The 13,353-nt window shown below is 35.2% G+C and overlaps 1 protein-coding gene across 2 annotated transcripts in view; it reads right to left on the bottom strand.

Annotated features, from left to right (window-relative positions):
* Positions 1-13,353, bottom strand: part of LOC114328787 (uncharacterized) — a 71,747-nt gene that overhangs the window by 5,491 nt on the left and 52,903 nt on the right. Inside the window, exon 1 of one of the 2 annotated variants that reach the window (XM_028277747.2) lies at positions 486-982. The exons of the other annotated variant lie outside the window; for it this stretch is intronic. Coding sequence (XP_028133548.1) covers positions 486-943 — 458 coding nt within the window. The 5' untranslated portion in view covers positions 944-982. Of the gene's footprint in view, positions 1-485; positions 983-13,353 lie in introns of those variants that run through there. 2 annotated transcript variants of the gene reach the window in all.

Here is a 13,353-nt window from a genome sequence, read left to right as displayed (position 1 = left end):
AAATTTCTATGTTAAAAAATTATTTGTTGTTCTTCTTCTTCTTCATGTTCCTTGTCCGTTGCGGACGTTGGTTATCATCGCAGTTGAGATTTGCAGCCATGAGTGTCTTCTTCTTCCGGGTCGGCGTTTGCTTTCTATTTTACCCTGTATTATAAGTTGGAGTATATGATATTTATCACGTCTCATAATATGACCGAGGTAATCAAGTGTCCGTTTCTTAATTGTGAAAGAGATTTCTTTTGTTTTCCCATTTGGCGCAATACCTCTACGTTGGTGGTGTGAGTCGTCCAGGATATTTTGAGGATACGTCGATACATTCACATTTCGAATGCCTCTAGCTTCCTCATTAATGTTTTCCGTCAGTAAACATATAATTTTAGCAGCCGTATTCTTAGTGGGAGAGGTATGTCCAGAATTTGTTGTAGAATAAATGAATATTTTTCATAAAAAACTTTAAATTTGTCGAAATAAGAGACTATTCTTACCTAATTCCTTGCATACGGTATTCACGATCCCAGTTTCTGATGACATCGTAGATGGTTTCGTTGATGAGTCCAGCTTCAACTAACATTTGAATTCTGTTAAGAAGGTTGTAGTATTTGGTGTCGTCAAGAATACCTTCATACTGACGGAAAATATCAGTAAGAATATCAGCTTGGTTGTAGTTTTGGTAAACGGAAACACCAGCGAGGGTACGACGGTCGATAGCTTCTCCAGTTCTAAGTGGTTCCCCAACTTGGAACATCTGGGTTCTTGTGTTTGGACTTCTGAGAACAACTTCGACTTGACTGGGATCGGCAACACTCTTGAGGATTACGAGTTGGTATCCTCTAGAGTCGAAGAGAGATACAGTTCCATCTTCTTTGACTCTTACGGTTCTACCAAGGAGTGTTGGTAGAGCAACGCTGAGTACGACTAAAGAAAACAGAACTAGTACCTTCATCTTCGTGCTGTATTAGTGAATGTGCCTTCTTGTTTGTATAGCCTTCTTTTTATACAAATTCATTGGAAGATACTATTTTGTTTTTTAAGTGTTATCACTCCTAACAACACAATTAAGTATATGTCTAATTTGCCGAGGGGCAGGTCACCGTGGTCAAAAACTTAAGATTATTATTAATAATAACATTTTTAAATTTAAACACCAATATCTGCATTATATCGATAAACAATTTCTTTGTTAAAAAAATAACGCTTTAAAATTGTTTTTTTATAAATAAGTATTTGATAACCTGCGTAACAAATATGGATTATAAAAATTATTCTTATTTCTAATATATCCTGCTTTAAAGAATAAAACAAATTATAGGAAAATATAATGATAACTTCATATCTTTTTAAAAGTTAACTTAACATACTGCTGCTATAAAGTTAATCCATATAGAATATCCCAACAAGTTGCTATTTTGATGTTGCATAAGTCATTATTTATTAATTTGGATAAGAATATTGCTTAAAATAGGACTGAGAATGAATTACAATAAAACAAAGATTATGACCAACACGGACGAAAACAACTTAACGATCACGTTAGGTCAAAATGTAATAGGATAAGTTAAGGAATATAATAAATCTTCAGGACAGATCTACCAAACGCTCAGCAAGGAAAACGAAACGTATATATGTATCGGTTTTAGAACGTCTTTCGACGTTGTCCGATGCCTAACTTCCACGTCCTTCTATCATCCCATTGGCCATCTCTAAGATCCCTTGCACTCATTGCTTTGGTTACTCCTTCTTTCCATGTCTTTTTGGGTCTTCCTCGTTTTTTGCCGTTTGGTGGTACCCACTGCATGATCTTTTTGGGAGATCTTGTGTCTTCCATTCTTTGAACATGACCATCCCAAATCAACTGTTTCCTCTAAATTTCTGTTGTTAAGTAACCATCTATTCCAATTCGTCGTCTTACTTCCTCATTTCCAACTCTTTCCCTACCGGATATACCTAACGATCTTCTAAACACATCCATTTCTACAGCTTCTAATTTTTTCCTGTTGTTCTCGGTTATTCTCCAAGTTTCTGCTCCGTAAAGTAGGCTGCTTTTAATAAGTGTTTCATAGATATTGTATTTTCGCTGTATTCCTATTTCGGAGCTCCAAAGTATTCCATTTAGGCAGCCAATTGTTCTTCTAGCTTGTGTTACCCTTTTCTTTATTTCCTCATCGTCTTTTCCTGTTTTATCGAAGATTACTCCCAGGTACGTGTAGTCACTACAGGGTGTGATTTGTTCATTATCCTCTAGTTCGATATTGGATAACTCAGCTCCTATGGGTAGGTATTTAGTTTTTTCCACATTAATTTCCAAGCCCCACTGTTAATATTCCTCATTTAGTTCTCTTGCCATATACTGTAGGTCGTCTTTATCATTAGCTATGATCACTTGGTCATCAGCAAATTGTAAGGTATATAAACAAACCTCTCCGAGGTCTATACCCATACCGTGGCATTTACGTTTCCACTGGTTTAGTGCTTTTGCAACATATATCTTGAACAAAGTTGGTGAAATACAGCAGCCCTGGCGCAGACCCTTGTTAACTATGAACTTTTTAGATAGTGTGTTGCCAATTTTTACTTGTGATGTAGAATTTTCATATAGATTTTTAAGGCGTTGACTAGAGTGTAGCTGATGTTAGTTTCTTGTAGTGATTTCCACAATTTAGTCACAGGAACGCTGTCGTATGCTTTACGGAGGTCAACAAACATGAAATAGGTCTCTTGATTGGTTGCTGATTTTTTCAACTAAATGTTTTAGGCAGAAGACATTATCTGTGCAAGTCCTTCCAGCGCGGAAACCAGCCTGTTCTTCTTCTTGTTCCCTATACTCCATCTCAATGAGATTTCTAAGAATGCGCCCGTACACCCGGCTTAGTGTACTAGTTACCGATATTCCTCTGTAATTTGAGCAATCCAACTTATTTCCTTTTTTATGAATGGAAGAAATATAAGCTACTTTCCATAAACTGGGTGGTGTGACACCGTTTATATATATTTGTTCATACACCAAGTAAGTGCTTGAAAGAGTTTATCTGTGCCACATTTTATTAATTCGGCAGGAATATTTTCTGGCCCTGGAGCTCTACCATTTTTTAGTTCATTTACAGCCTTCTTCACCATATCAACTCCCACTACTATCTCTTCACCTTCAACGAATACTTCTGTTGGTGATTGGGTGGTATATTCGGCTCTACTTTCTGTTAGCAAACTCTCGTAGTATTCTTTCCATTTTTCTGTTGATATTAACTGAATAGAAGTAGTATTTCTTTCTGTGTCCTTTATTTTGTTTAAAAATTTCCATGTCTCTGAACACTTCCTTCCGCCTATGTAAGTGTTGATCTCTTGGCATTTCCTATCCCACATTTCTTTTTTTGGTGCTGTTACTGCTCTTCTTGTTGTTCTTCGTAGGTCCAAATATTTGTCTTTGTCTACTTGATGTTTAGTACTTAGCCACCGTGCGTACGCTTTCTTTTTCTCCATTATTAGGTTTTGTATGTCTTCGGTCCACCATAGCTTTTTACTGTGGCGTTCGGATTTTAAACCAAGCGCTTCTTTTGCGGCTGTTTGCCCATTGTATTATATTATATTATATTATATTTGTCTATTATATTTTTGTACACTTCTTCCACGGATACATTTTTTATTATATCTTCTAATGTTTCATTTAGTCTTCGTTGATATAGTGTTCTCGTACTTTCATGTTGTAAGCTGTCCAGGTTGTAATTTGTTGTGTTAAAAATTTCTGTGGCTTCAGTGGAAAACGAAACGGCAGAAATAAAATGGCGAGTCGGACTGGCCTGGGTAGCATTCGGTAACTACATTTTGAAAAACAAAAAATATCCGCAATATCTTAGAACGCAAATTTTTAACCAATGTATACTTCCTGTTTTCACATATGGCTCCCAAGTTTGGACACTCACTTCCAAAGGAGAATATCGATAAAGTGACAAAAACGCAAAGATCGATGGAAAGACAGATGCTGCATATAAAACTTAAAGATCGCAAAAGAAACTTCTGAATCAGAGAAGTAACCAAAGTGAAAGACGTTAAGGAACAGGTGATAAAACTTCTAAATTTGCAGGTCGCACCATCCGACAAGCAGATAAGAGATGGAACAAGCAAATAATCTACATGGGAACATAAGAGAGGAAGAGGAAGGCCTCAGATGAGGAGCGACGACCTAAAAAAGCATGCCGGGTCCAGATGGATGACCACAGCGCTGGATAGAAACTAGTGAAAAAGAGAAGGAGATGCCTATATCGAAAGATGGATAGATTAAGGCTCGAAGATAGATAGATACGGTACATTCCATGTCAAATCACTCAGGCAAAAAATTTTGGATTTCCGATTTGTCTGAAAATTGGTATATAGCTTCTGCGGGACGTAAAAATAAGATATTTAAGTTAAAAAAATCTTCTTCTTCTTTTTTTCTCAAAATGTTATTTTATGCGATTTTACAGTGATTTGGTGTTTATATAACTTTGCATTTTCTATCGTAAAGTATCAATGAAAAACAAAATATTTTAATAGAAGGTACTTAAAAATGTCATTATATGGCACTATAACAAATTATTTTGATACAAAACAAGTTTTTGATAAAATTTTATAGTGTAAAAAACTTTCACTTACGTTTTTTACATTTTCCTCCATTGCCAAAATACATCATGATCGATTTGGCTGAAAATTTGCTCACAGATAGCCAAAATATAGGACTTTAAGTGGTTAGAAGGATTTGAATTATATTACAATACCAAAAAAGTTACATGCAGTAATATCAGACTCAAAAGTATATTAGTCCAATCGGTATAGTATTTGACCCTGCATGCCGAGCTGCCCAAAATTTTATTTTTATAATCTTTAGGGGAATCAATAGTAGTCTAAATTTAAAATCACGACTGAATTCCTCCGTTACGTTAGCCGCCATCTTGATTTTAAAGGAGAACCTGTTTTACTCAATATATCCGCCATTTTTAACTTTTCGACAAAAATGTTAGGAACTGAAATTGTTCCAAATAAATCGTATTTACAATTATTACAATTTCTTTTTTAACAGTTTTTGTCGTGAGGTCGATATTTTCGAGTTAATTGTACTTACAGTAGACGCCTATATTTTTGACTATGTTATTGCATGTAACTTTTTTGGTATTATAATATAATTTAAATCCTTCTCACCACTTAAAGTCCTATGTTCTGGCTATCTGTGGGAAAATTTTCATCCAAATCGATTGTGATGTATTTTGGGAATGGAGAAAAATGTAAAAAACGGTATTTTAACGATTTATACACTATAATATTTGATGAAAAACTTGTTTTGAATCAAAGTAACTTGTTATAATGCCATATAATGACATTTTTGAGTCCTTTGTATTAAAATATTATGTTTTCCATTGATACTTTACGATAGAAAATGCAAATTTGTTTAAATAAACACCAAATAACTGTAAAATCTCATAAAATAACATTTTAAGAAAAAAAGAAGATTTTTTTGACCTTAAATATCTTATTTTTACGTCCCGCAAAAGCTATATACCAATTTTCGGACAAATCGGAGATCCAAAATTTTTTTTTGCTCCAAAATTGAGTGATTTGAAATGGAATCACCAATACTTATTGCATTTTTGTCAGAAGTCAGAAGTCATTTGTCAGAAGGAATGAATAATGCAGGATTGATTACAGATATAGAATACTCCTAAAATACATGTATACAACAATGCATCTATGCAAATTAATGTAGCAGGTCTAACAACAAACAAAATTAGAACGGAGAGAGGAGTTAAACGAGGGAGCCACTATCTCTCCAAAATTATTTACTCTTGCATTAAAAGATGTGTTCAAGAAGTTAAATTGGTAACAAGGCGAAATTGAATTGGTGGTAGATTTTTAAGTCATATAAGTATTACCGATGACAGAGTACCCATAAGCAACAATACAAAAGAACTAATTTACATGCTAAAGGAGCGTAAACAAGAATCTGAGAAAATCGGTTTAAAAATGAATTTCAATAAAACAAAAGTAATGACAAATCAAAATATCACAATTGAGAGATCAAAAGTGTGGAAGAGTATATTGAATATCTTCGTTACAGGCAATCCAGGATTAAGAATCTTGAGGCCCCTAGGCAACCCAAGCTATGAGGCTCCTTAAGGCCTCCGCCTTCTACCTCCAAAACCACCTCGGTTAACCCCTCTATCTCAGTCCTCTACCTGCAGTTTTAAGTTCAATATCTTCTCTCGGTAATGATTGACTGACAGCGTTAATGCGTTCTAAAATTGTTGCTCAAAACTCATTCATTATACATGTTTTTTTTGGCAATTCTTTCAACAAACACTTATTCTCATGAACTGCTTGATCCTTTTGATTATTGTTTTCAACAAGAGAATGCACAGCAGATTTAAAGGCGCTGTAACCTTTAGACACAGCTCTTGTTGATTCAGCCCTTGCACTCCATCTAATGCTGCTTCTTCTTTTAATGACCAGATCGTGGTTAATGGGATCGCTTAGTGGAGTTTCATTTAAACATTTGATCATAACTTTACAATGGTGGGTAGAGGCTGAAAAAAAGTGTTACATGGACTGAAGAAACCCAACATACGATCACATAAAATCCTTTATAAAAGGTATATTTGTTAAAATCCCTATACAGGGCTACATCAAAGACAGAACTCGTTTTCGATCGGTAGACCGATCATCATCAGTTTATTTAATCTTCAGGGTCGCCGCTAAAGTGTTGGCCGCCCGTGTGCAACTTAATATTTGCCCCCCCCCCCTTCCAACACTTTAAGACGTTTCAACATAGGTATTTTACTAGTATTTCAAGAAATGTGCAGGAGACCGTAACGCGTATATAAATGTTATAGTCAAAGCCAGAATTTCAGGCACTCCTAGGTTTGACTAGGCAATCCTCAGGTCTGACTGACGGTCTTAGTCAAAGCCCGAAATAAATTACAGTTTCATTACAGTTCCATTCAATTACAGTTAAGCTATTAACAAATTTTCAGCTTGCTATTAATCACCTTTTTTTTCGTACGCGGGATCCAGGCCTATTTGAAATACAGTAGTATGCAAAAGAAACGGGCACACTACTACATGTATATTACAAACAAAATCGTTTATCAAAAGCGTGTCTAAAATCATCATCTTCTCAACTTAGACTGAACTATAACCCATCTATAACCATACATAAGCATAAAGGAACAATATAACAGAGCAACCATCGAGTAATAAAAATGATTTTTTTAAACCATCGAGTAATAAAAAAGACTTTTTTATTACTCAATGAGAGCAACTTAACAAGCCCTTATCTAAATTCTCGGAAAGTATCCTAGTGTCGTATCCTACTCTCTTAACAAATCATAAATGTTCAGAATTTTAAAAAATCGCATATGAACCAAAATATCAACGTCCTAAAGCCGCCAGCAACTTTGAATTACAAAGCATTCCCTCCAGGGGTGTAGTCGCCAATTAAGCAGTACTGGAACGTTATGACTTTGCGATATTATTTGTCAGTACAGTGGTCAATTTTCCGCGAGGTTTGAGGAAACCAAAAAAGCAGTACCGGAACGGCGTTCCGGTGCGTCCCGGCTCTACTACATAAGGGGAGTGCATATAGATTTTCACCTCGGAAAAAATCAAACAAGATAGAACTTTTTGTAATTTCATTAAGAAATGTTTAATAAACAACATATCAAAAAGTTCTACTCGAGAAGTGGGAAAGTGAGAAATGAACTACGAAATTAGATGTTTTTTAAATAACTCTGAAAATATAAATTTTAGAAAAAAACTGACTTGACCATTGAAAAATTCAGAAAATTTTACAAAAAAAAACTTAAATAAAGAATTTTCTAAATTTAAATCTGTATCTTCTATAATTTGTTATTTATAACGCTAAAGTCACCCTTCTCACAAACATTGGCGCACTGTAAACTAACGTACGGCGAAGTGCACGGTTGAGTTATTTTAATGTAATTCTTTAACTAATGGATCAAATGAAATTTTACAAATTGAATATGAAAGAAGAATAATTAAGCTATCTTATGGTTATAATAGAAAGAAATAAAATTTATGGGCATAAGTACGGTGTGGGCGGAAAGTGAGCCTTACATGAATTTTGTTTAAAAATGATTTAAAAATGTGTAACTAATACAATTTTTCTTATAAAACTCTCAATTTTGCACAGCTTACCTTTCAAGCATCTTCCTAAGTGATGTTTCATTCAAAACAAATCTCAAAAATTTAATTCAAATAATATGACGTCTCAAAAAATGTAATTTTTGAAATCTTCGTAGTTTTATATAATTACCACCAATTTAAGACGGTATTACTCAAGTTTGAACAGATCTATTACAGTTTTATAAGTGCATCGTATATAAGCTATGATGCAATCATCAAATATCAAATTTAATTAATTTTATACAAGGTATGTCAAAAAATATAAATTTCACTCAAGAGTAAAGTACCGTTACATTTCACAATATCGAAAATTGTTATTAGGAAAAGTTGTTTGAAATTAAAAAATTTGTTTTAGTGTTCAATTACATCCTTCTAATTAAAATATTGTGAATAATAAAGGCACTTAACTCTTAAGAAAAATTCATATTTTTTATATACCTAGTACAAAATTAAAAAAGTTTGATATCTGATGGTTGTATCTTAAATTTTAGACCAGGGAGAGCATTTTATGAAGAATAACTTTTTTTCGTAAAAGTGATAATAAAATAGTTACCATAATTGTAATAAAATGATGATGAGTATCCGTAATTTGAGAAAAAAGTTAATTTTTATTTCGATTAGATTGATGTAATTGTATATTTAGACATAGTTTCTAATTTTAAACATTTTTTAATAATGTAATTTTTTGATATTCTGGAATATAAAGGTACTTTACTCTTTAACGAAATTCATATTTTTGACATAACTCGTATAAAATTGATAAAATTTGATATCTGATGGTTGAGTTTTAGATTTTTGACCATCCAAAGTATTTTACTAAGAATAACATTTTTTCGTAAGAATGATAATAAAAAAGTTTTCCATGTAGTTCCTAGCTACGCAGACACACAGTATAAGAGCTTCTGTATAAGAATTTTCAAATTGCAATGCCATATTCGGATTCAGCATAATCAAAAACAAAATAGAAACATATTTGATCAAAGTAAAATGATGAATTTAACGATATTTTTAAAATTATTTATACAAAACAATTGTTATTGTTTAAACAATTAGTAACAAGTAGCCAAATCTGCGAGTAGAACTTTTCACTTTAACATGTATGTAAACTAACAAAAAAAGTTTTAGAATTATTCCCGGAACTACTTTATTACTACAGCTGCAAAAGGACAGTTCATGTAATAAATAACATTCTCTGGCATTTTTGTTTAGATTGTTTGGAATATTAGAGTTTATAGAAATATCTGAATCATTACTATTTAATTTTTTGAATTTATTTTGGTTTTAAAAAAAGTATTCTCATCAGTGGCCTGCTTTTGGCCGCCCCTTTAATCGACCGCCCGTGTGCGATGCACACTTCGCACACATGGTAGTGGCGGCCCAGAATCTACATGCTAACCACCAAAGTAAAAATATTTGGGTAAAAACCCTTTACAATTGATCCGTCATAGGAACATATGAAGAAGGATTGGAATATGGCTTTCCAACATACGATATTGGTCCAACGCAACTTTTAGCAGCACTTATTCCAACTAAATTAAGCGAATGTGCGGCAAAAGGAATCTAAATTGCTTGTTTGTTAATCTTAGAAAAATGAGCCTAGATACCATTTTATTTGCCTGGCACGTTTGCTGAATGATTGTCCCCTCATGTCGTTTACATTAATGCCACAGTCGATTAAAATAGCAGAAAAAAGATTTTCTCCAGTCTGGCTACTCATGGGTATAATGTAAGAAAACCCTCATACAGTTTACCATCAAATGGACTAAAATATATTACTAAATAGTCAACTGTTCAATATGAGACAAATCTGGTATTGAATCAACAGTTAAGGAGTAATATCCTTAATTTCTCTAACAATTGTATTCAAAACGTGTTTTCCCATTACTTTTATTATTTCTTCAGACCTTTGTAGATAAGTAAGAAGGTCTTCCAGTGCCCTTATTGCCATACTTAGCTAAATGAGAGCCCTAAGAGGATCGTACTCTGCAAGTAGCTCTAACTCTAATCCGCGAGAAGATAAAAACTTAACCAAAAAGACTCCTCTTTTTAGAATTTGAATCCAGTAATCTCGTTATTAATTAAATTAAATTTTCAACGAGCTATCAATACGACCATGAAGGCATTGCCTGTCGATGAGTGTTCGCCAAATGTTCACCATGTTCGCCAAAAAGAATACATGGAAAGTAGTAAATATTTCCATTTCAGGGAGAGTACGTTAGCCAACCTCTTTTAATTTTTGTTACACTGATATATTTTCGGAAAACCATAGATTGTGTAAAAAATTTTGTAATGCCTTCAAAATTTTTTTTGATGCTGAAAAACTTTCATCAAGCTTTTTACATTCTGAAGAACCTTTCCCAATTTTTCCAAAATTTCCATATTTCTTTAGTTATGGTACTCCATAATCCTATGTTGTTTCCGAATTCTGAGCCCAATTTACCTTTAACTTCAATTTCTAATTTAGTTTCGGTTTCTGGTTCTTTTCTTGAACTGGAATATGTATAACAAACTGTCGTATGTTTTTCAATCTTCTTTAGTTACGGAAGCTATGTTTTCCTCAGCTGTTTCTATTCTATCACGTGCATTTTCATTGGTTGCAGCTTCACTAGCTGTGGATTTCCGTGTGAAATCGACTTTATCGAATTATTTTTTTCATTTTGGGCCTCTTTTGGGCCGAGGTCCCTAGCCAACTGCTACTTTGCCTAATGGTTAATCCGGCACTGGTTACAGGATCAAACTAGGTGGTGAGGCAGTGGACTGTCAAATGGATGGTTCCCTTGAACAACTTCGTCGACGGAAGGATGGGTGCACTGGTAGGGTGTATTATTACCAAAATCCGGATGCAAACACAATTTATTTTAAGCACAAACTTGGTTACATTTTTAGCGGTTACAAGTACATACAATTTTTTAATGGATATTATTAAGGTCTACATTCCCATATCACGCCTGCGCGCGACGCTACCATGCAGATCCCTACACAGGTCGATAATAATGATTTCTGCAATCAATCAAGTAGCAGCTCGCTGCGTACACACACATTTCTACCTTTTTATACGGGATGGCGCAAACATGGCCCCCACGTTGATATGTCGTACATTTTTCAGAAAAAATAAAACTAGACAAAGCGTAACTAACAATGTGCGCATATCAATAAAATACAAAAAACTTGGGCATTATACAGCAAAATTGTCACATTAGCCAAAAATTAGAAAAAATTAAATTAGATTTATACCCCTGAATAAAAATCAAAATTAACATTAAATTATCATTAAAAGTACATTCAGAGACGCTTGTAAGTATTAGTCCTTTATAAGCGCCTCACTTGGAAACACTTTACACCTTATTATCGCCAAGAGGCAAAACACTTAACTTCACCACAGGTCTTTTGAATAAGGTGCCACTGGAGTCCTTGACGGTGGCAGCACGAATTATGCCGTCCCTTCCAGGATGGACAGCTTTAATACGGCCTAGATGCCATAATCGGGACGGTACGTTGTCTTCATGGATCAAGACTAAATCATCGACGGCCACAGGTTGGCCTTTGGATGTTCGCCATTTAGGACGAACTTGTAGCTGAGTCAGGTAATGTTTGCTCCAGGTTGACCACAATTCATGTTGCAGCCTTTGAACTCGGCGCCAACGAATGGTGATCGATTCCTTTGGCTCATTATAGCTTGTACAAGGTACTGACCTTAACTCAGTGAATGCAAGAAAATGACCCGGGGTCAAATACTGTAGGTCATTAGGATCAGAGGAGAGGGAGCACAAAGGTCGGGAGTTTAGGATAGCTTCAGCATCTATTAATATATTTGTTAATTCCATAAATGTCAAATTGGCAGTACCAGTTTTTCTGTTAAGAATATTTTTAAAGCCCTTTACGGCGGCTTCCCAAATTCCGCCGAAATGGGGGGCTCGGGGAGGAATGAACTGCCAGTCTATACGAAGTCGTGATATTTCCGACCTTAAAAGCGTTAAATTATCTAATAGGAATCGGTAGGCTTCATTCAAAATGCGGCGAGCACCTACAAAATTAGTCGCATTATCAGTGAATATACACGAGGGCAACCCACGTCGAGAGGAAAGCCTTCCGAGGGCCGCTAAAAACGAGTCCGAGGACAAACTGTCCACCACTTCACAGTGTACAGCCTTCGTACTTAAGCAAACGAAGACACAGCCATAAACTTTATAAATTCGCTTAGATTTAGGATAATCCTTTACATTAAAGGGACCAAAGAAGTCGATACCAATATTAGTAAAGGGTTTGGTGAGACTGACACGTTCAAGCGGCAATTGTCCCATTATAGGATATGTGAAACGAGGACGAAAACGGATACAGGAGATACAGTTTCTTAATACGTTCCGAGTAGAACTACGCCCGTTCAATATCCAAAAACGGTTTCTCACTAGAGCTAAGGTGGTTTGAGCACCGACATGACCATTCAAAGTATGAACACTGCGAATAATCAGCTCAGAAAAATGACCTTTCGGTAACAATATAGGATGTTTTTGGAATTCGGTCAGATTAGACAAAGCAAGACGACCTCCTACGCGTAAAATACCCGCAGAGTCGACAAACGGATTCAGGGATAATAAAGATGAACTCTTTGGTAGATCTCGGGATTTCATTAAGTCATCCATTTCGGATTGGAATGCACAACCTTGAACTAACTTAACTAAGGTAAGTTCAGCACTTCTTAGTTCTGGGACAGAGAGTATACCGAATAGGGGAGGTTTAACACGACAGTTGTGAGAAAATCTTAAGCACCAGGCAGTTACTCGTATGAGTTTCTCTAGGTTTGAAATTCTCTCGATGAAAGAAGAATCTATTGACTTGGTAGCCACGGTTAGAACCCGCAGTTCAGGTAATTCCTGCGGAATCTGGACGGGATTATCGGGGAATTCATCGGGACCGTTCCACCAAATTTCGGAATCCTGTAACATCGAAACCGAGCATCCACGAGAGATTAGATCTGCTGGATTCAACCGACCGGGAACAAAAAACCAATCATCTGGGTTGGATAAATCAATAATATGGCTTACTCTATGAGCAACGAAAGTTTTCCAACGACTTGGACAAGAGCGAATCCAAGAAAGTGTGACTGATGAGTCGGAAAAATAACGTTTTCTCGATATTTTTAAGGGTAAGGCGTTAGAGACTACATTCATGAGGTCAGCTAGTAGTACTGCC

This window comes from Diabrotica virgifera, chromosome 3 (assembly GCF_917563875.1).
Source record: "Diabrotica virgifera virgifera chromosome 3, PGI_DIABVI_V3a".
Lineage (NCBI taxonomy): Eukaryota > Metazoa > Arthropoda > Insecta > Coleoptera > Chrysomelidae > Diabrotica > Diabrotica virgifera.
This window is presented reverse-complemented; position numbering and strand designations above follow the sequence as displayed.